General features: G+C 38.4%; 2 protein-coding genes across 2 annotated transcripts in view; both read right to left on the reverse strand.

Moving 5' to 3' along the window:
• Positions 1-16,653, reverse strand: part of LOC140244575 (FMR1-interacting protein NUFIP1-like) — a 56,448-nt gene extending 39,795 nt beyond the window's left edge. Inside the window, exons 1-4 of the mRNA XM_072324199.1 lie at positions 16,529-16,653; positions 15,539-15,631; positions 14,602-14,710; positions 13,891-14,122 (exon numbers count right to left, since the gene is read on the reverse strand). Coding sequence (XP_072180300.1) covers positions 13,891-14,122; positions 14,602-14,710; positions 15,539-15,631; positions 16,529-16,611 — 517 coding nt within the window. The 5' untranslated portion in view covers positions 16,612-16,653. The remainder of the gene's footprint in view (positions 1-13,890; positions 14,123-14,601; positions 14,711-15,538; positions 15,632-16,528) is intronic.
• A 671-nt stretch (positions 16,654-17,324) lies between these two features.
• Positions 17,325-21,157, reverse strand: LOC140244493 (uncharacterized). The gene is made up of 2 exons (XM_072324123.1): positions 20,672-21,157; positions 17,325-17,471 (listed from the first exon to the last, which is right to left on the reverse strand). The coding sequence occupies exons 1-2, from the start codon at positions 21,155-21,157 to the stop codon at positions 17,325-17,327; spliced, it is 633 nt and encodes a 210-aa protein (XP_072180224.1).
• Positions 21,158-21,247: the final 90 nt, after the last annotated feature.

The following is a 21,247-nucleotide window of genomic DNA, read 5'->3' on the forward strand; positions in this document are numbered from 1 at the left end:
CCAAGGTGGCGCTGTAGTCTGTAGTTTTACACCTTGTAGAGAAATGTCCAAATATTTCAGGCTACGTGCACAGACTCAAAACAGTGACAGAAACAGATGAAGCAAACTTAAGTTTGTATCTGAACAAAGTACCGTAAACACAGAAATGTTTGTGGTACATTAATTTTCACGTATTTCGTGCTACTTTTGGCTAGCACGAATTCTTAATCCAGTGAAAATATCTTCAAAATTTTATCTGCATGTTTTGAATAGGTTGAAAATGGCAAAACGCAAATTCAATGACCCACAAATATGTTTTTGAGCTGCCCCAAAAAAATAATGGCACGAAAATGTTGACGTTTAGTAAATGCTAGAACTCTACTTGTACTTTCTGTGTTTTACGGCAAGGTGTACCATCTCTCTGTAACAGCTTATTGCTAACCCTCTGCACAGCTTTGCTTCTAACTGTGAAGACTAACTCCATGATATCAAGGTCTTTTTAACCCTCTTGAGGACGGTTTGATTTTGCTACAACATGCAGTTCCCATAGACACCTGCCCAAGTATACTCGGGGCCCATCCTCAACAGGTTAACGCTGCCAGATCTCCCATTCTTACTACTACAGTTCAAGGGGGAAAATCCCTGCCCTGCCAACAAGAATGAAAAATAGACTTGGAATTTGTCAACACTGACAAATTAGGTGATCCGATCTATTCGGAAATCAATGATTTGAGTCCTGATCCCAATAGGCATGACAATACAGGTTTCATTTGCTACAACATATTAAAATCTGGGAGAAATTCACTGAAGGGTAAGTGAGCTAGTAAGTGCTCAATAAAAACAATGATGTCTATATTCACATCTAGAAAAATTCCCTCCCATAGAGATAACACGTCATAACGAAGATACAGAAAGAAGTACATATGACCTTTTAAACAAGCTTAAACATTTGTTCCCTGTTTATATTTTGCAGAGTATATATTCTTCTTTAATATCTCCACACTTTAATTATGGAATTTTGGCGTGGGGAAATGCAATCAATTTACTATTAGATTCCCTTCTTCGTATTCAAAAGCGTGCAATAAGAATTATAAACCACGCCGGATATTTTGCTCATACCAACTGTTTTTTTCATCAAAACAGAATTCTGAAAATTCCAGACCTATTTCATTATAATCTTGGAATTTTCATGTATAAACTAACAACTAATGAGTTACCATCCGTTTTTATTCACATGTTCAAAAGAAATCGCTCTATTCATTGCTACCCCACTCGTCAGAGTGACGCTTATCACCTTCCCCGTACTCGCACTATTTTTGCAAAGAAAACAATTATGTTTAATGGACCCAGATACTGGAATGACCTCCCTCAAGATATTACTTCTTCCTTATCCTTATTCACCTTCAAACGCAAACTAAAACGGCTATTACTTAGTGGATACACACTACCCGGCTCTTAGCAACATTTTTTTAATACCCCCAGTCTTTTGTCTTTGTCTGCAGCTCCAAGTTATTTGACGATACCGTTATAGCACTTTTTGTGTGAGTATGTGTGTGTAAACACGGCGAAATATGTACAGTCTCGTTTAAGCGATACTAAAGTATTCATGTGGTTCGATAGTTCGTTTTTAATACTGATTTTGCACTGGTACAATTTAAGTTGGTCGAGATAAACATGTCCGTTCTCCGTATAATTTCACGCCTATAAACTCGGGAACCTACAGTTTTTACAAGCATCTTTGCTTTTATGTAGGCCCCATCATATTTCTGACATTTATTTGTGATATCCTCAGATGAAAATGACCATTTATATTTGTGTGTAATGTTTGTTTGTCTTTTTTTTTTCTTCAAACATAAGATATGGTTGTATATGTTTTGTAATTTTGTTTTATTGTCAATCATTTTGTAATCCCATCACTGAGAAATGGAAATATGAAATAAACTTGAAACTTGAAACCTTTGATCCCACTTTGCACAGACAAGATGGCATCTGAGCAAAAAATTGTTATTTTGTGAAATGATTCTTGTAACATGGTCTTTGTGTGTGCAAAATATGGGAAAGATAGGACATGTATTCACCAAGATACAGGATGAAACATTTATGACCTTTGACCCTAATTTACATACCCAAGATGGTGTCCGATCAAGTACTTGTTATTTTATGAAATAATGTACGTGACATGAACTAAACATGTGCAAAATATAGGGGTGATAGGAGCTGTTTTTCTTGAGTTATTGCAAAGAAAGTTGCAGAAAGAAAGAAATATCCCAATACATCGAAGATAAGCTTTAATTTCAACCAGGTTTTTTGACGTGATCCCAACATCGTATGAAAATCAAAGGGCACACTTACAATAGCCCAAAGTCTCAGATACAACATATTAAAATCTGGGAGAAATTCACCGAAGCATAAGTGAGCTAGTGCTCAAAAAAGATAGTCATGTCAATTTCCATTTCCAGAAACACTGCACTCCCATAGAGATAACACGTAAACTGGTCAAATTTGACAAGGTTACTTTCAATCCATTTTTACGAGGTGATGCCGTCAGCCAATCAAAATTGTGTAATTACATTGATGAAAGACCATTAAATAAGCTACAACATACTGAAATCTGGGTGAAAATCGGCAAAGGATAAGAGAGATACGCTCGAGTGAACTTGAAATTTGATGACATCATTTTGAAAATTTACTTTTTTTATTTTATCAAGAAATTTGATATCTTTTAGTCATTTTTTCAGCATTGCCAACCCATGAAATCACATGTAGAACTCATCAGCTTTCAGAATACGTAAAGAAAATGGGGGGTCACCGTCCATCCTGACAAGTAAAATCGGATTTAAAATTGGCGTTTTTTTGGCATAGTTGCACTGTACATGTATATTGCCATTGAGGCGCGCGCGAAATTTCAACTTTGACGGGCCCGTATGACGTCATATTGAGTCGGATTGACTTGAAACTTGGTAGAAATATTCCTTGACATTTCAGGCATACGATCAGTGTAAAAAAAAATGGAAATTTCTATTGCATATGAGCTGTGCGTGCATATATGTACGCGCGCGTTTTTCAATTTTTTTCAATTTTTCAACAAATGCTCCAAATGGTGTGAAACGTGTGCAAAAAAATTTTGAGCTCGATTGGAGTATGTAAATATTTCAACACGCGCATACGTGCACGTTTTAAGAGAAAATATGAATTTTGAGAACATGAGTAGAATGCGCATAACTTGAAATATATGTGACGTAAATTTCATTGAAAAATTCCATTCCATTAATGAGATAGAATTGAGAATGCGTTTTCATATAATGATGTCATAGTGACGTCACGGTCGACTGATCACAGTGATACATTAGATTTGTTGTCTTTGGGACATGATGCATACATGGTATAAGTTTGAAATTGATAGGCAGACGACTTTCTGAGCTAACGTCTGCACAACTTTTGAGGAGAAAGAAGAAAAAGAAGAAGAAGAAGAAGAAGAACAAAGAATGAGTACAGATATAGAAGGTGATCCAAGAGGATACTCGGATCACCTAATAAACAAAAAAGTACACATTACGCCAAACCTCCTACACACGACAAACAGAATCACTTGCTCAAGAAAGAAAAATGAAAATAAAAATAGAAAGAAAAAAGTGAAATCTTTGCATTTTCACTTGACCTTCAACCCCATGGCCTTAAACTTCCCCGAGAGAATCTTCATCTAATACTACATGTTTACAGATTAAGTTTCATGAAAATACTTTCATGCATTGCAGAGATATGGGAAAATTGTGAAATTTTACGGATGTAAACTCGACATTTGTCCTTTTGAGCATGTGCACCCAAAAGTTGATAGGCACAGGTCTGTCTACTCAATATGCCATGTTTCATTTGGACACCTAAAACAGTTCTTTAGTTACACCATACACAAAATCGATTACGGATGGACAAAAGGACAGACTTACAAGCCGAAAACACAACATGTTCGGTAACACTTCGTGGCGGAGGCATAAAAGAGACTGGCACAATGAGACATAGACAAACATCAACAAAAATACATTCCTAACATTCCAAACCTGGAAAAAAAAAAATCCTTGACAATATGGGTACAGTTCGTAGAAAATTGTGATTTAATCAGACACTATTAGGCCAACCCCCAAACTAGCAATAGGTACATTGCACTTTGGGGTCGGAGTACCCCCTAGTTTTCTGCTGTAGACAAATACTCCCACAATGTCATTTATACCCCCAGAGTGCCTGACTACCGGTAAATAAAGCAAAAGATAAGATGGAACCCCCACAATGTACCCCTTGCTCGTCCCGCTACACTAACATACAAGTGCCCATACCCATGACTGATACAATATGCCTGATGTGTGTCAAAATCAAGTACAATATACCAAGGTCTAAACTACACCATTAGTCTATGTCACAGATCACTTTTAGATGTACACGTAAGAATGTTAGAGATGCTACAGGGTGGGGGGGGGGGGGACGGGGGAGGAGCATTCCAATTTCCTGAAATCTATGTGCTAGCGCAGCAAGTGAGGGTGAAGGGTGTGTCCCTTCCCCCCCCCCCCCTAACTGTGTGGAGCTTTTTCTCTTCTTGAAATTGCAATGTGAAACTGTGTGTTCAGCTGCATACAACGTACTTCAAATGGTATTTTCACACATTTCTACCAATATTTTTGTGTGTGTGTGTTTGAGTATTGGGTACTCATTGCCATAATGCCTTTGCTTTTTATACAAGAAATATAACGGCAGGACAAATAAAAGGTGAATGGTGGCGAATCTAACTTGCAAGCATCAGGCTTCGTAAAAGTAACAATTACCGTATTCCCCGGTAATAAGGCCGCACCACCGGATCAGCAGCATCCCAACTTTGGTGATGAAAAACAGAATTAAAAAAAAAAATGAAGGGGTTTTGTTCTGAGCAAAACTTTATTATTTCTCTACATTATATTTCTGAGAAATTCTAATTTCCATCTTTCTAAGGCCTTTCTGATTATGTTTGTTTTATATTAAGCTTTTTCCAGTTGATGCAAACTTCATGTCAGGATTTTGAATGATATTTCTGTGTGTAGGACTCTAATGTGAGCAATGACTGAGAGTGTGTACACTCACACACACTATTTAATAGCCTGGTGTCTTCATTCACACACACTGTAGGCTTATCTATTCAATAGAAAATTATAACTGTAGAGATAGTGCTATTGTGTGATATGTGTTAGGATTGCAGCCGCCACAGTGGTTACCCTCACCATCATGCCTCATGTTTGACACTTTGGAAAGACAATAATTTGTTTGTGTCAGCGTATAATAATTCTCACTATCGCCAATGATGTAAAAAGTACCCGGATGTGGCTTTTTCGTCAAGATTTAGTGCACTTCGTAGCAAGGGCACTTCCGGCGCGGGGCATAATTTGCACAGTGCTAGCGTGCGCGTACGTGTACATGTACCTTACACTTTACCTATAGCGCTGTGCCGACCATGGATACTAGTACAGTATATAGGCAGCTGTACCGCCCGAGCCAGCGAGTGGCCAGGCCTGTCATACTTGTACACTGTAGTCCCCACATGCATTGCCCTAGGCCGGCGGCCGGCCTTGCATTAGCATGCACCATACACCACTGCACGCATAAGCTAACACATACCGGTACAGCGTACTGCTTGATCATGCGATCGATGTGCACATCACAGATCAGTCATCTCTGTATACGCTGAAAATATGCTGGAAAATATTCACCCACCTGGATATCGTCATGGAATATGCCCATTTTTTTTTTATTTGTTCTCTGTCGAAATGTCACGAACACAATCGGGAATGAACCGTGATCTCGAACTTATCCCGTCTCCGAAGCAACTTCTTCCAAGTAAGTACCTAGGCACTAGGCCCACTACCACTACTAGTACTAGTAAGTCGCGCGTGCACATACTGCGCTGTGGAGTCACCCGCAAACTTCACCCACGCAGCCACGTCACGTCTCGCATGCCAGTAAGGGTCCTATTTCTGCAGATTTTTTTCATTTATTGTCGTGCAGACAACACATGGCAGCTTCGCAGCAACAACCAATAGTCGTATTAACAGCAATTTCTTAAGAATGGAGAAATTTCAAATCATATTAAAGCTGTAATTCAAGTCGAGAAAACAGGAAGTACACGTAGAATACAGTCGGTTGTATGTGTAAATAGCATTAGTCAAGTATCACGTGCATACGAACAGAAGTGACTTTGCTACCGGACTATCCCATAATGCACCGTAAATAACGCTTAAATCAACATCTCGGTACTTTTTACGTCATTGGCCATAACGAGAATTGCATCTATATGACGCTTCATACTGGTGTTTCTAAGCAAACTCTAGAAAACACAATAGCATTAGGACAATACAAAACCAAAATAACAGTAGCAAAAGAAAAAGAAAGAGAAAAAAATTAAAACAATACGTGTGATGAAGAGATACAATAATTAATAACTGACTGTGTGCGCCTCCAGAAAAAAAAAAATACAAATGATTAAACACATGAGTTTTAAGAAGAATTTTACCGGTAAATGAGTCAATAGATGAGGCATTCTGAATATAAAGAGGGAGTTTATTCTAAAGGGTGGGGGCAAGCGTATAGGCCTCATCCCGACTTAACTGCCTTATTTTTGTGAAAAATAGTGTACCCTTATCACCAGCGAATATGATTTATACATATATATATATATATATATATATATATATATATATATATATATATATATATATATATATATATATATATATATATATATATATATATATATATATATATATATATATAGTGTCTCAATCTGTAAAGTCTGGTCTCCTGTCCCTTCTATAGAGTGGACACAGGCAAAAATCTAATGAAACAAAATCCAGGCAATATTACACAGATGTGTTCCAGTACTATGAGTAAGTACAAAAGACGTCTGAAGCATAAATGGCATCTAAAAAAAAAAGGGAAGAAAAGAAAAAAGGACTGCACCGGGGACGCCATACCACAAAAGAATCAAATATCAAAGGATTTTTTCTTTTTTTATATAATTTATCCTTTCCATCATTGGAATTTTTTCAGTATTTTGGCCTGATGCTTTCTCACAAAGGCTTTTCTTCTATTGATAACAGATGAGAAAAATGCTTGTGCAATACTTGCCCTCTTCAACAAAGAAAATTATGTCATCGGAAAGATTGTCAGCACAAAGGAGACATTATCAATTTATTACACTCACCTCCTAGTCGAGGATAAAGCAAGGTGGCGCGTAAAGGCAGCAGACTGCCTTTCCATGCAGCACAGAAATGCATACCAGGTATACACAATTCTCGGCATCGCCAATACCTCTAGAGGTGCTGTGCGCAGAGCACCATTTCAGATTATGCATTATGGGATAGCTCAGGGGACAAACTTGCTCCGATATTGGCTGCATATGCACTCAGGTCACGTTCTGTCTTTATCCAGGGGTATTTTTTTGTTAAAGATTTCTTCGCTTTCCATCATGTGACCAGCACATCGAAGCCTTGCAGTTGTGAACCATGACTCGAGTGACCGCAAATCAGTAAAATTTAGAAACTTTTAACTCTTTTTAAGCTGAATTATAGCCAAGAAAAAAGGAGCAACAACGTAAAAGCAGACAGATAACTTCATTGAATCGTATGGGAACTGTGACGCACGTGAGACAACCTGAAGCGTCACTGGCACCGAGGAATCCCACAGTGCATCTGTGACAGAGCTCTTCAGTGTGCACAGAAGTTTTCTGCGCATTGGCGATACCGAGAATTATGATAACAGCGACAATACGTTCTGAGGAAAAAGCTGGAAGGACTACCTATTTTTTGTCACTGTTTCATTGATGAAATATTACCACTCAAAAACATAATGTCTCTCTTGATTTGGTTGACTGGGTTAAAACCTACTGTGGTATTGGCTGTGCAGTAAAAAGGACTGTTCCAACCATACAAACTATGTTGAAAACTCATACAAAGTAGATGCTGATGCAAGGTGCACTACATACACACAGCACAGAATAACCCCCCCCCCCCAAAAAAAAAAAAGAAAAAAGAAAAAAGAAAAGAAAAAAAGAACTGGAGTAAAGAGTCACTAAAAAACAGGGTAACAGGGTAGGTTTGAAAAAAAAATAATAAATTGCTGTATTGGAGTTATGGGTCACTGAAAAATAGGATAGGGAAGACTGATTCTATTCTTCTTTTAGATGAGCATGCCAAGTTATAAGTAAGCATGGGTTTCAGATATGCACGATAACCAGCAATGCGGGTGTGGATATCATCCAAACAGGTAGCACTGTATATGCTCACAAATAATAGAAAAGAAAATTAACCCATTAAGGATGGACTGATTTTGCAACAACATGTACATGTATTTCCCATAGACATCTACCAGAGTATACTCAGGACTTGTCCTCAGTGAGTTAAAGGTGCATGGTCCTGGTGTTTTTGATAGTCAAATGCATACGCGGGCGCACGGCACAAGTTTCTTATAGAGACCTACGGCTATCCACTCCTCTTTAGCGCTTTAATACGCAGTGGCCCACTTCCCCGAGTCCGAAGAAGTCTGATTCACTGTAGTCAGTGGTCGGATCACAGTTCGACTTATGATTCGGTTGAGGGGGATGACAGCTTTAGCAAACTTCTTTTGTGATGTCACAATAACAAGCACATTAGCACGCACCCTGGCATTACTACAGACTGCACAATGCGCAGAGAAGACAACGAAGGCAAAGTTACTTAGCAACACCTACGCACTTTACTCTTGATGACAGCTCAACTTCGGTAATCTTCGTTATCAATGCTAACGGTGATCGGCAGTATCATCAACAGCACCCTCTACACTACCAGGACTATGCCAAGAGTGCTCATGCACATGCATTTTACGGCAGGAAAATAGCCGACAGTTCTGTATGCAACACTTAACCCTAACCAGGCCGGGCTTTTTGGGGTGTTCTGTGGCCAAGGGGGGTTGATTTCAACCCCCCCCCCAAGATCTCGGCCATTGATCGGGCAATCGCCATGAAAATTGGCACATGCATTACCTGTGGCGTAATCTACCACATTGTACAAAAAGAAATGTAAATTTTCATAATATTGATTAATTATGCTAATATATGCATAAAATCATACATTTTGCCCTAAATCATTAAGTAAAGCTCATAGAATCCTAATTTTTGGTGATAACATTCTCTGTAGCATTCCTAACAATGTACTTAAATAAAAAATATGGTATCAAACTTATTTTCTTATGTATTTTATTGTTTAATAAATTTTTTATGTATTTCTTTGTTTTCCGACCTTTTGTAATATCATTTTTTTCACAAAATTTCTGACAGAACCTTTTTCAAGCATAATTATGCTAAAATTAATTGATTTCAGCTTTATGAAAGTGAAAATAATCATATCTTTATGAATAAGGTGAGAAAACTCCATTTGCATAGACTTTACACACAAAATCATGTTTCTGAGCCATTTTCGGTCTGACAGGCATGTATAGAAGGTCGTGCAGTGTCGTAACAGTATGCACGATTTTTGCGAAAATGGTGTCAAAAGATGCACAAGACTGGAAAGTAAAAAGTCAGCGAATGGTGCTGTCAAAAATTTTCGCGTCAGAATAGTCGTGAAAAATGTCGAAGGGGTGTTGATTCAACCCCCCCCCCCCCCCTGGCCTTTTTAGGGTTAAAGGTCAGCGGCGGATCAAGGGGGAGTGCACTGGGTGCACCCCCCTTTATTTTTTTTTTGGGATAATACAAAAGAAATAAAAAGACTAAATATGGCGAAGGGGTGCGTGCACCCCCCTTTAATTTTGCAAAGGCGCCCCCTCTTTATGGAATTCCTGGATCCACCCCTGAAGGTAGTCTACGAACTGTACAAAGCATGTTTGATTGTAAAGGCAGCATAATCACATGAGATATCAACAGCAACAACATCAAGAGATCCATGGGTCTTACGCTCACCTGCATTCAAAATTCACCTTCCACAAATTTTTGGAGAGTATTATCCAAGAAGAACGTAGGAAACCTGAGGAACTTAGGGGGATCTCTAGGAGGGTATGGTGTCCATTTGTATTTTCTATCACCCTGGAAATAACACCCGCCAAGTTTGTGGAAAATTTGATCATGCATTGCAAAAACTGACTTTCAATTTGATCCCAGCCCCGAAGGCACCACCCCTGGATCCATGCACAAGCTTGAAAATGCATTCACTTAACTCATTCCATACTGAATTCTGAAATCCCCATAGACTTGATACACAGGCTACCAGGTTCCCGTATGGAACATGTTAAATATGTAATTATGTACTTTGTACTTGTACAAAATATTAGACAACATTCTAAAACATTTTAAAATTTAGGGTGGAGTGGGTGGTACCCACTTCAGCAAATAAGGACTCTCTCACCCTAGGAAAGTTTGGTGAATATCCATCATGGGGTTTTCAAGTTGAAGCTGGAAATGGCCCCAATTTTTTAGGCCCCAATTTGCCCCCCACATTTCAATCTATCTCAGGGTTTTTCCAAATAACAGACGATGAATGATTTTAATAACTATACAAAAGCAAAAAATAAATAAATAAATACATAAAAATAGGGTATGGGATAATTTTATGGTTGGATAGGTTATGCCAACACAACTTTTTTTTTTTTTTTTTTTTTTTTTTTGGGGGGGGGGGGATAAGGGTGTATGGATAATAAATTGAATGACTTTTGACAAGTCTTGAATATCTGTCATAAGTCTTGTCTTCTGACCTGAGGATTAAACAGTGGTAGTGGCTGTAATATACAAAGAACAATGAGCATCTAGAAAGTTCAACTAATTCTACCTACAAATTTACATTGTCCTATTCTAATAGAATCTTCTCCTTTTTTCGTACGAGGTCTGCAAGCTACTTTTTTAGATTATACTACTATACAGCTGCTAGACTGCGTCACAAAGCTGCTGTGACCATCCTACTAGGTCACTGCCTGGGTTGGTCAAGTCGATGGGAGGAGGGTCCAAAGGAGGTCCAAGCCTGGATGTGGTCCTCAGTCTGCTCTGGAGCACCACACATACAAGCTGCTGATGGACGAAGGCCCCATCGGTGCATGTCAGCGCCAAAACAGCTGACTCCAATGTGAAGGCGATTTACGGTTACCCACTCTCGGTGAGGGAGATCAGCTCCTGATGGGGTGTTTGTGCTAGGATGGACTACGTAATTATGAGCTGTGCAGGATTACAGTGTAGCTGTCTCTACATGTATATATTGTCTTCCCCTCGATACATAGCTTTCTTAGGGTGCATTCGAGCGCTCTAAAGGGAACCAAAGCGAACTAAACTAAAGCATACCACACTGAACTATGCCAGATTTGAAGTGTTCGAGAGTTCTGTTGAGAAAGCGTACATCATGAGTTATTTTTAGAAGAGGTCACACATTTTGTAGCAAGAGGGTCATTCACCTGGCGCGCTTGAACTACTTACAGCTATCCCCAACAAGGAGAATAAACTCTTTGCATTATGACTCTGGCGCGGGTACGGTACAGTACAAATTGCTTTAGGAGAGCGCTCGAATGCACCCTTACATCGTATTTATGGGCTCAAGTTATCTAACGTCCATGTGGTGAGCCCTGGTAACTGCGCCAACAGTCCTCTGTTGACCCAGGTGAATGACAACACCAGAGACTACTGCTGCTATTGATTTTCTAATAGTGATGCAATAACTCTTTGCGGGCTGTTTCTTCATGCATTTTGGTTTGTGGCATCAGCAAGCTGGGGATGACTTCCTGCAAATTTTAGAATTTAATTGACAGTGGAAAATTTGTTAGTTACTTCAATTTGTGTCCATGTCTGTGTCTGAATGAATGTATGTCTACTTGAATATGAGTCTAAATAGCTTTGTTATTGTTTATGTGTCTGAGATAGCATGTGTGTGTGTCTGTGTGGTGTCTGTGTCTGTGTCTACATCTGTGTGCTTCAGTGTGTCTGTGTCTGTTTTGAATTGCTTAACTTGCTTGGACACTATTGAAGAGTGCGATGCCCATACAGGCTTGTCTGTCCAGACCAACCCAACCACCATCAAACCACACCTGGATGGTGCCTTGTTGAGTTCCCATATCAGCCACCAGTCAACTTCAGCTCAAAACTAGAGAAACTCACGGCACCCAGGCTGGGACTGAATGAAAGCTCCGGGGCTCTCCTACCAGCCATTGGATTATATTGAGATATCACTATGGAAAAAAGAAAGGGCCTACTTGAAAACTTTATGCGCCAATCTAGCTACAGTTTCTTGTGGAAGATGCTAAGCGGCACTTCATATAACCAGTGGTCACCAGGCAAGATACAGCAAGAAAGTGAGCAGGCGCTTCCCTAAACCGGCCAATTTTGCATTCCCTATATGGTTATTGACCAATTTCCTAGTGGTAACGACACAGCAAACTGCTCATCAGGCTTCACTGCAGTGGTTTTCCACTCCATGACCACTGCTTGAATTGGTCAGTACCTATGTGGCATATGGGGAGGGGCTTGATTCTACATATAGTTTGGGCATCAAGCAATTTTGGAGGCAAGTGAAAAGTGGGCAGTAGTCCCAGAATTCAAGACTCTGTGCCAAAAAATTAAGTAGCAACCACGCGATGCCCTAAAAACCAGTGGTGCCCATACAATATTGGCCAAACACACACCACCTTGTCAATTGGCTCAAACACAGACCAATCGGGCCACCAAAAGAAGAATTTAGTGTCAAGCCTTGGCTAAACCATTGAGTTTTCGAGCAAACAAACAATATGATGTGAAAAGCGTAGTTTACCTACTGAGACTAGCAGTGAGTTATGCCTGAGAAATTTAAGACTTACTGATCTTGTTTCACTATCTCAGCCATCTCACCAGGGGAAATATCCATACAAACTGTGCATTATACCCACCATGCCCCTATGAAGGCTTTCTAACAACAGGCAGTGTTCTTAGAGACACTGGTGACAGTCTGCTCTGTATGTTTATATTCTGCAGAATGGTCAATTAAAATAAATAGTGACAATGACTAGATCATAGAGCTAATTCCATGTTCTTAAAAAAGGGTAATTGACCTGTCAGCACTTGGTTATTAATGAGGAAGACTTCTGTTGTTTCTGTGTTTTCACAGGTAAAGTAAATTACTGGAGAGGTACCATGTATAGAGGCCAGCACATACATTATAGAATCCATTAAAAAAAAAAAAAAAATCGCTTCTTGAATGTATTGTCTGATTCCCAATATCAAGTTTGCATTTGTTCACCCACATTGTTGTCTAGAGACAACAATGTGGGTTGCCTGGGGTTTTGCCTATTTTAAAAGAAAACAGGCATGGATGATCCAAACTCATATTGGTCTACAAGCTGTTGAGATACTGTAAATGCAGCCGGTCACTTTGTGCCATACTTCTTGTTGGCCACATTTTTCTTTTCTTTTTTTTTTTGTGTGTGTTAATCAGTTTCAAATCAGTTTAATTTGATCTTCTACTCCTCCACTACACATCTTTCCATAATTATATTCTTTGCTCCAATCAGTTTTTTGGGGATGCCAAGCCATATTCTCCTCTTCCCCTAGTAACAAGAGTTGTATTCACTTGGTGGAAACTGACTAATTTCAGAATCTGTCAAACCTGACTGATATCAGTAAATATAACTTACTTGATTTTAAACATTAAAATCCCTTTTTGTACCAAGTGTTCTAGCAAAGTTTCCATAATAAACAGAGCTTTGTTTGAAAACACCTCTGGAAGCAAGAGGATGTCCTGCTCTCCTGCTATAACCAACATTACTTTCTGTGGCTAAATGTTCCTTACACAGGTTCCTATAACTAGTCAGTACTTGGAAGCACTTATACATTGTATCTCACACACGTTTTTTATATTTTTTTTATAAAAGTCATCCTTCATCCAACAGAGAAAGAATGAATCTGACCCAACAAATTACCATTTTCGGCAAGAAGTGAGAGGGGATCACAGTCCGGTTGGTCATCACTGTCCTTGGTGTGCTGGTCAGCAGGTCGGACCTGGTCATCTCCTATCTCATCTGTGTCATCCCTGGCCGAGGACAGCTTGGCATCAGACAAGGAGGAGGTGTGATGACTTGTGTTCTCCGTCTTTTGCTTCTTGGTAGGAACCTCATCTTCCATCTCCGCAGGGCTTGAAGACTGGACGGGTACCTGATAGGAGTAAAGAGCAGAGACTGTTGGTTGATGCTTCAGAAGATGCACTGGGAGAATGAAAACAAGACTACCCCAAATACTAGTACACTAATATTTGAATCATTGAGATCAAAGCTTTAAGAGTTCCTTCTGCCAAGTTTCTGATATCAATTAAACACAAAAAACATTGCAGATAATATTACTCTACGACATGAAATTTTGTGTCTTAACACAGATGTTAAACATGTTGAACATATTTACCATTCTGCATTTATTGGAAGCAATAAGTTATGACAAAAGTGTTTTGTCAAAGTGGGTGGTGTTTGATTAAAAACAATAATGTCTATGTCTGCTTAGCTTCATAAGGCCTCCTCCTCCTTCTCCTCCTTCTTTGCCACCTTCTCCTCCTTGCTAATTGTTGTTATGTTAATTTGTGTATACTTCTTGTTGACATTTCATCTGTACTCCAGTCTCAAAGTTGTTGTTTTTCACATTACCTCAGCGCTGACCTGTCCAGGATGTTGTCTCTGACCCCAATGCTGACCTCTGCCCCTTCCTCGAACCCTCTGACCTCGACCCCTCTGTCCTCGTCCCCTCTTCATTTTGCTGAACAGAATGAGACATTGTCATACACTTGAGGGGTTGACATAATGACAGACATAGCATTTCCTAAGACAAATTTGAGAGAATTATAACCTCCCAAAATAGCTTGTATAATTCTGACCTTAGAACATTTTGTGTATTCCTAACAATAAAAATCATCATCTGTTCTACATGTATCACATAGGTAAAACTGTAAGTCAGAGTGCTTTGAAAATAACTTATACCTTCAACTTGAGTCTTCCACAGAGGATGAACTACACAACATCACCAACAAGCTGACTCACTTCACACAACTTTATGCGCCTTCAATATATTTTCTGCCTCATGCTTGCAGTAACTACCCGATTGCATACCCCAATTTTATTATTTACAGCTTTCGTCAGTTAGCATTTCTTTTAACCAAGTCATTTTCCCATAGGAAATGTTCTACAACAATGCTCTGTTAATGAGAGAACATGTATTACAACCTTCAATCATGCAATCGCATCAAACCACTGACTGATATTTGACAAGTCCAACAAAATATTCTGCCATGTCACTTTGGTTTACGGCTAACACACAAAGCATTGTTGTTTACATCTATGAATGCTGTTCATGCTCTGGTCTGGCAAATGAGATGCAGTCCATCAAAGATCCAACCCTGCTACCAGGTCATCCCACAATTCATCTGAAATAGGGCGAGTCAGGAAGGCGTTTGTGTACTGGTGGTACCCTGAATTCTAAGAATTTCCAGTCTCTGTACGGCTATTCAGACCTTTGTTTTCTAGTGGCTTTGTCAACAAACATACATGCAGGAATCAGTCCAAGATGAAATTCTCCTTTGTGGCTCACCCAAACTCTTTTGTCTCCAGGACATCACCTCGTGTCCTCTTCTCTTCCTCTTGCTCTCGCTTTCTGGCGATGTTGGCAGCTGTTGGAAAATTCCTGGAGAGGAAAAAAATCATTTAAATTAAACATGCAGTCTAAAAAAGCAAGGACATCTCATATGATTTATTTGTTTGCTTTTCATATTTTTCATACTTTTTCACATTTATTCATAATAATTCTCAGTATAATGCTATTCACATTTTTCATCAAGAGCAGCAAGATGGCTCAGTAGGTAGTGTATATCTGCTTTGCAATCAAATGGCTGGGGTTTGGGCGCTGGTTTAATTCCAAGTGAGTCTTACTGAGCAATGTTACGAGTGCATTATCAATTATCATGCTGCCCCCTGTCATTAGCAGAGGCTAAAATCCCTGTCCCTCGGATAAAACATAAAAGGAGGTCCCGTGTACAAGAGAGTAACAACTCATGCACATAAAGGATCCTGCTTCATTCATTCAACGCAAAGAGCAGGGTGTTTAACCCGGGAAAGTGGTCAATCCCATGTACTCACAACTGGACCTTTTGGAAAACCAGCTGAATATGAGCTATCCAGCCATCTTGTCAGATGGAAAATTAAAATAAAAACAAATCATATCTACAAGCTTTTTGGACATTGACAGTGAGATCAAAGACATCATAAGCTATACTAATTCCTAAAATGAATGAAGACTATTAAACTCTTGGGAGTATGTAATGATTCAACCAACTTGAATCTATCATGACACCGAGTCACACCTTAAAATCTGTATGCATATTGTTTTGGTAATTGTGTTTATATGTTATGCATACTGCAACACACAGTTACTGTAGCAGTAAAAAATTTTGAGATCTACATGTACATACCCATTTTCCTCCTCTTTAAAAGGACATTTGGCTTGCATTACATTGCAGAAGCCATGATGATTATCTTTATATTCTAGTCGTTACAAAGGAATGAACAAGATGTAATGTCTTACCTTTTTCTATCTTCTCTCCATTTCTTGATATCTTCTGGAGTATCCAACCACTTTATAGTCTTAGCACCAGGACCATGCTGCATTTTGAAGTGTACCTTCACAACCTTGGGGTGCCCGAAAAATCTGCAGTCTTTTGCCTTGCACTGTAACAATATGTTGATGTAACAATGATAAAAGATGGGTAAATCAAGCGACACAACAGTGAGGTTAGTTTAATCTTACAGAAATTTGTTGTGGAGTGAAAAGTTTTACATCTTTGCATTTGCAAAATAATCACATTATGTTCTCAGCCTTGATGAAGGTTTTTAAAATTGTTTGACCATTAACCTTAAAGCCATGCAAATTTTTAGTTGTAAAATGTTATCTGTAATAATATTAACTGACAATACTTTGTAAATTTGTATTCATGTCAGTAAAGTCCCTCTAACATCCAATTCCAGTCCTGTGATATCCTGTTTCATGATGAAAATTTTCCCATCCAGCCGTTTTTAAAGGCAGACTCTCATTAAAACACACTTGAGACAAGAATGCTACAGTGCATGAATATGGTAGATGTGAATAGATACATATCTGCATATTTGTTTTTAAATAAGTTTTCTTTTTGAAGTTAAAGTCTTACCATGAATTAAATCAATTTATTGATCTGTTCTAACTGTACAACTGTACCCCCTCTCTCTCTCTCTCTCTCTCTCTCTCTCTCTCTCTCTCTCTCTCTCTCTCTCTCTCTCTCATGCAATCTCTCATAGACTATTGCTTTTTAAAATCATTTGTAAGCACATCTCCTGGGAAGAAGAGTTTATCCTAAAACTGAGTTACATACTTGGACATGTTCTGCCACATGAGCCTGAAACTGCTCTTCAGATTTGAAGCCTCCGTCACAGACATCACAGTAATGGGAGTAGTCCACTTCTTTTGGCTCTTTGGTCTTCTTCTGCTTGCCATTCTGTGTGGGGAGGGGAAAAGTCCAGTATGGTATGTATTGGGCCATCACATTAAAAATCCAACATTAACATGTTTTAGAATGTTCCTCCATCAACAAAGCCATAGAAACAATATAACTTAGAAGACTATTGGAAATATTTCTTTATGATTCTCCATTCACATTCAAAATTAGCCATAAAAGTACAGTTCTATCTACAACTACATCCTAAATCCAAACCACATCAATTGCTCAGTCATCAACAAAATTGGAAACAAACAAACCTTACAGGAAACCAAAGTCCAAATATGGACTGAGTGAAAGTAGCAATATTACAGGTGAAATCCAGTCCAGATATAAGTTAGTCTCATAAAAAAGAGAAAAATCTTACGAATTCATTGGTAAAAATTTGACTGAAATCGGATATGAAATAAGTAAGTTATGACCTTTGGAAGTTTTGCTAATTTCTGCAAAAACAGTTCTTGTACAGAGAGTAATGAATATATTATATGAGTGAGCTACCCATGTCATAACCTCAAAATTTTCCATTGATCATGTACAAAAAATGACAAAAATTCAATGTTTCTGTCATTGAAGTTTGAAACATGTTACAGTGCACTCCAGTTACAACGAATTTCGTTATAATGAAGTAAAACTTCCAATCCCAAATTATCGCCATTAAAGTCTATGGTACAAAATTCGCTTATAACAAATACGGTTATAGTGAAATTTTTGTTATGACGAAGTCTTTTCCAAGCGCCAATGACAAAGAAAAGCAAAAGAAATGTGCCCTGTTGTAACGAAATGCAGATCGTTTTCGAAAATGCGTAGCGGAATAAGCATTTATAGCGTCTCTGCATGGGAGAATGCTTCACATCACTGTGTGTTTGCTCCTTGTGTCACGCACAATTTTCTGATACACTTAAATGTCCCAAGTAGTTCAGAAATGAAATAGGGTTTGTTATTACGAACGTTTTGACGTTATTCCAAAGGTTCGTTACAAATAAGGTTTGTTAATCCGACAATGAAATATGGTTCTTATTACGACGGTTCGTTAGTCCAAAAATGATAGGAATTCCAAACGTTAGTTAATTGGAACATTAAAAAAAAAGTTTCTTTAAAACCCATGGCCTGCTGAGGGTATTTTTAGCATTTCTAGTTTAATCGCCACACATTTTTTTTTTAAATTATTCAAAAATATTACATTTCTTGTGTTTATGTCATGTCATACGTCAATTTGAAGAAGATACATTGAAAATTCTCACTAGCAAAATTTCCTTTTGATAAAGTGCATACTCAATTAAATATTTTATGCCAAACACAGATTTTCATATTGAAAAATACCATAATTTTTGTGAAAAATATTACAAATTGTAATATTTTTCAAATTTTCCTAGATGGTTTCCCAAATTTTCTACCTAATTTTGTAGACTAGTAGCTTAGAAAAGCCGTACGGAAATTTCAGGTTTTTATCTCTTTTCACTGCTGAGATATTTGCATAATTGTGAATCATGTTTGCAATGTCCGTGTAGTCCCATATAATAATTTTAATGTGGTACTTTGTGCAAAAATGCATATTTTGACATCACTTTTAGCTGTAAAATTTCATTTTAATGATGAAACCTATTTTTTTTTCTGCATTAGTTTGATATTCAAAACTAAATATGTTCAAGTAAAATAACATGGGTTTTTCATTGTTATACATCACAAAAAGACACAAAATGTAGCTTAGGGCCAGTAAGGTGGCCCTTAGCGGGTTACAGGTTGTTAATTAATCCAAAAGTGAAAAAGGAGAGTCCACTAACAAAACTTATAACAAATAATGAACCTCATTTCATTTTCGGATTACAAAACCGTCGCAACAACAAACCTTCGGAAAAGTGAACCTTTCTCATTTTCTGATTTACAAACCTTCGGAATGACAAACCTCATTTCATTTTCCCATCAACGAACCTTCGGAAAACGAAAAATATAGTAACTATTTCTATCTAAATTATGAACTTTCGGAATACCGGTAACAAATCTTTGGAAGAGCAAAGCTTCAGATGAACAAACCTTCGGAATCCCGGGAATGGCAAAACTTCGGAATAAGGAGCCTTCCGAGTAACAAATTTTAGTAAGAAATGAACCTTTGGCATAGCGAACTTAACTGAATCCAAAACCATCATTTTCTATACATGTTTGACAATACAAACAACTTTATTCTCTCTTTTAAATGTATTTATTTAAACGAAATTAAAAAGGTACCATCCCATTTCACATAGCTTTCCAGTGTATGATGAGTATTCAACAAACAGAATATAATACTAAGCATGGTTTCCTTGTTTTAGTTATATATTGTATCTGTTCGGTTATAACGAAATTTCGTTATAATGAAAGAAAACTGCCAGTCCCAAGCATTTCATTATAACGGGAGTGCACTGTATTCTTGGTCGAATATTCCACTTCAGAACAGTGATCATAGACATTTAGATATTATCATATACCAGGATTTAAGCCTCAGGCATAATAACTTTGGTTGAATGAAAAACCAGAAATTTCAAAATATTATGTACAAACAATATGGCAAGTTGTGAGGGGATGACATGCTCACTTTTCCATTCGCATATCATATTGACTGTTCGAAGAACTGTTTCCTGAAAAATTAGCAAAACTTCAAAATGTCATATAACTTCCTTATATTTTTTAAATTTTATCATTGAACTCGTAATAGTTTACTCTTTCTTATAAGACTAACTTATAATATTTGGACCACATTTCCCCTTGTATAAATGATAGAAAACATTAGTAAAAATTTGAACATAATGATTGAAAAACCTATTCTAAAAAAGTTAAAAAAGTTTGGTGCCATCAACACTGAATAAGGAGGCTACTAGAGCTCTACACTTCATGACTATATTCACAGACAATACAAAGAAAATTTCGTTTTACTTTTCTAGCATAGTGTCAGTGATACTAGATAGTGAAACAGCACTTGACTTTAACTAGACTAGTTTCTAGAAGTAGAACTAGAAGTGGCATTGTGGCCGTATCTGATCCATCATATATCCAGAGATGACGACGGCACCAAAAATGTAAAAATTCATGGTGAACGAAACGTAAAATTTTCCTCAAACTTTCACCAATGTGTTCTACTGTACTAGGCCTAGTTATATTACTGCTTTCACTCTATCCACTTTACTTCGGTTTGGGTTTCCTCTTTTAGGCTATTGAACTCGGCTCACCTGCTTCTTCTGAACTTGAGATTTTGGAAAAGGATGCTGCTGATTATGAGTACGGTTGGGTCCTTCAAATCTCTGACACCTCTGAATGCCGTCATGCCCTCCATGAAACGGATCACCATTGGGAAATCGTGGTCCGTTCATGTGCATTGGCTGATTATTATAGTTCTGGCGGTGGTGGTATCTATTTGGTGGAGCGCCTCCACCGCGGGCACCGGCACCTCTCGCTCGTAGCGGTTGCCCAGAATGTATGCCCGGGCTCGGTCCCCGACAGTGCGACGGCGGTCCCCCGTATGGAGGCTGCTGTTGTTGCGGTGGCATGCTTCCTTGAGGCCTGATGATGTGCCTTGGAGGGCCGGGGGACGCATGAAAATGGTGACCTGGAGGCCTTAGAAAACCCCGTGGCCCTTGAGGATACTGGCCATCATTGACTGGAAACCTTGGGTGGAAGTGTCGAGGAGTAGGGTGAAAGTTATGTGGAAAGCGCATCATGGACCATCGGTAGTACAGTACAAGTGAAACATGTGTTCAATGTTGATCCACGCGCTGATGGTTGTAAATTGGTATGGTATCTGCAAA

Source organism: Diadema setosum, chromosome 21 (assembly GCF_964275005.1).
Source record: "Diadema setosum chromosome 21, eeDiaSeto1, whole genome shotgun sequence".
NCBI classification, from domain to species: Eukaryota; Metazoa; Echinodermata; class Echinoidea; order Diadematoida; family Diadematidae; genus Diadema; species Diadema setosum.

Coding starts and splice junctions, on each gene's coding strand:
- LOC140244493 (XM_072324123.1), bottom strand. CDS start 21,157: ATGCGCTTTCCACATAACTTTCACCCTACTCCTCGACACTTCCACCCA. Junction 17,472..20,671: donor CTCAAGTTCAGAAGAAGCAG/GTGAGCCGAGTT, acceptor CTCCCCACACAG/AATGGCAAGCAGAAGAAGAC.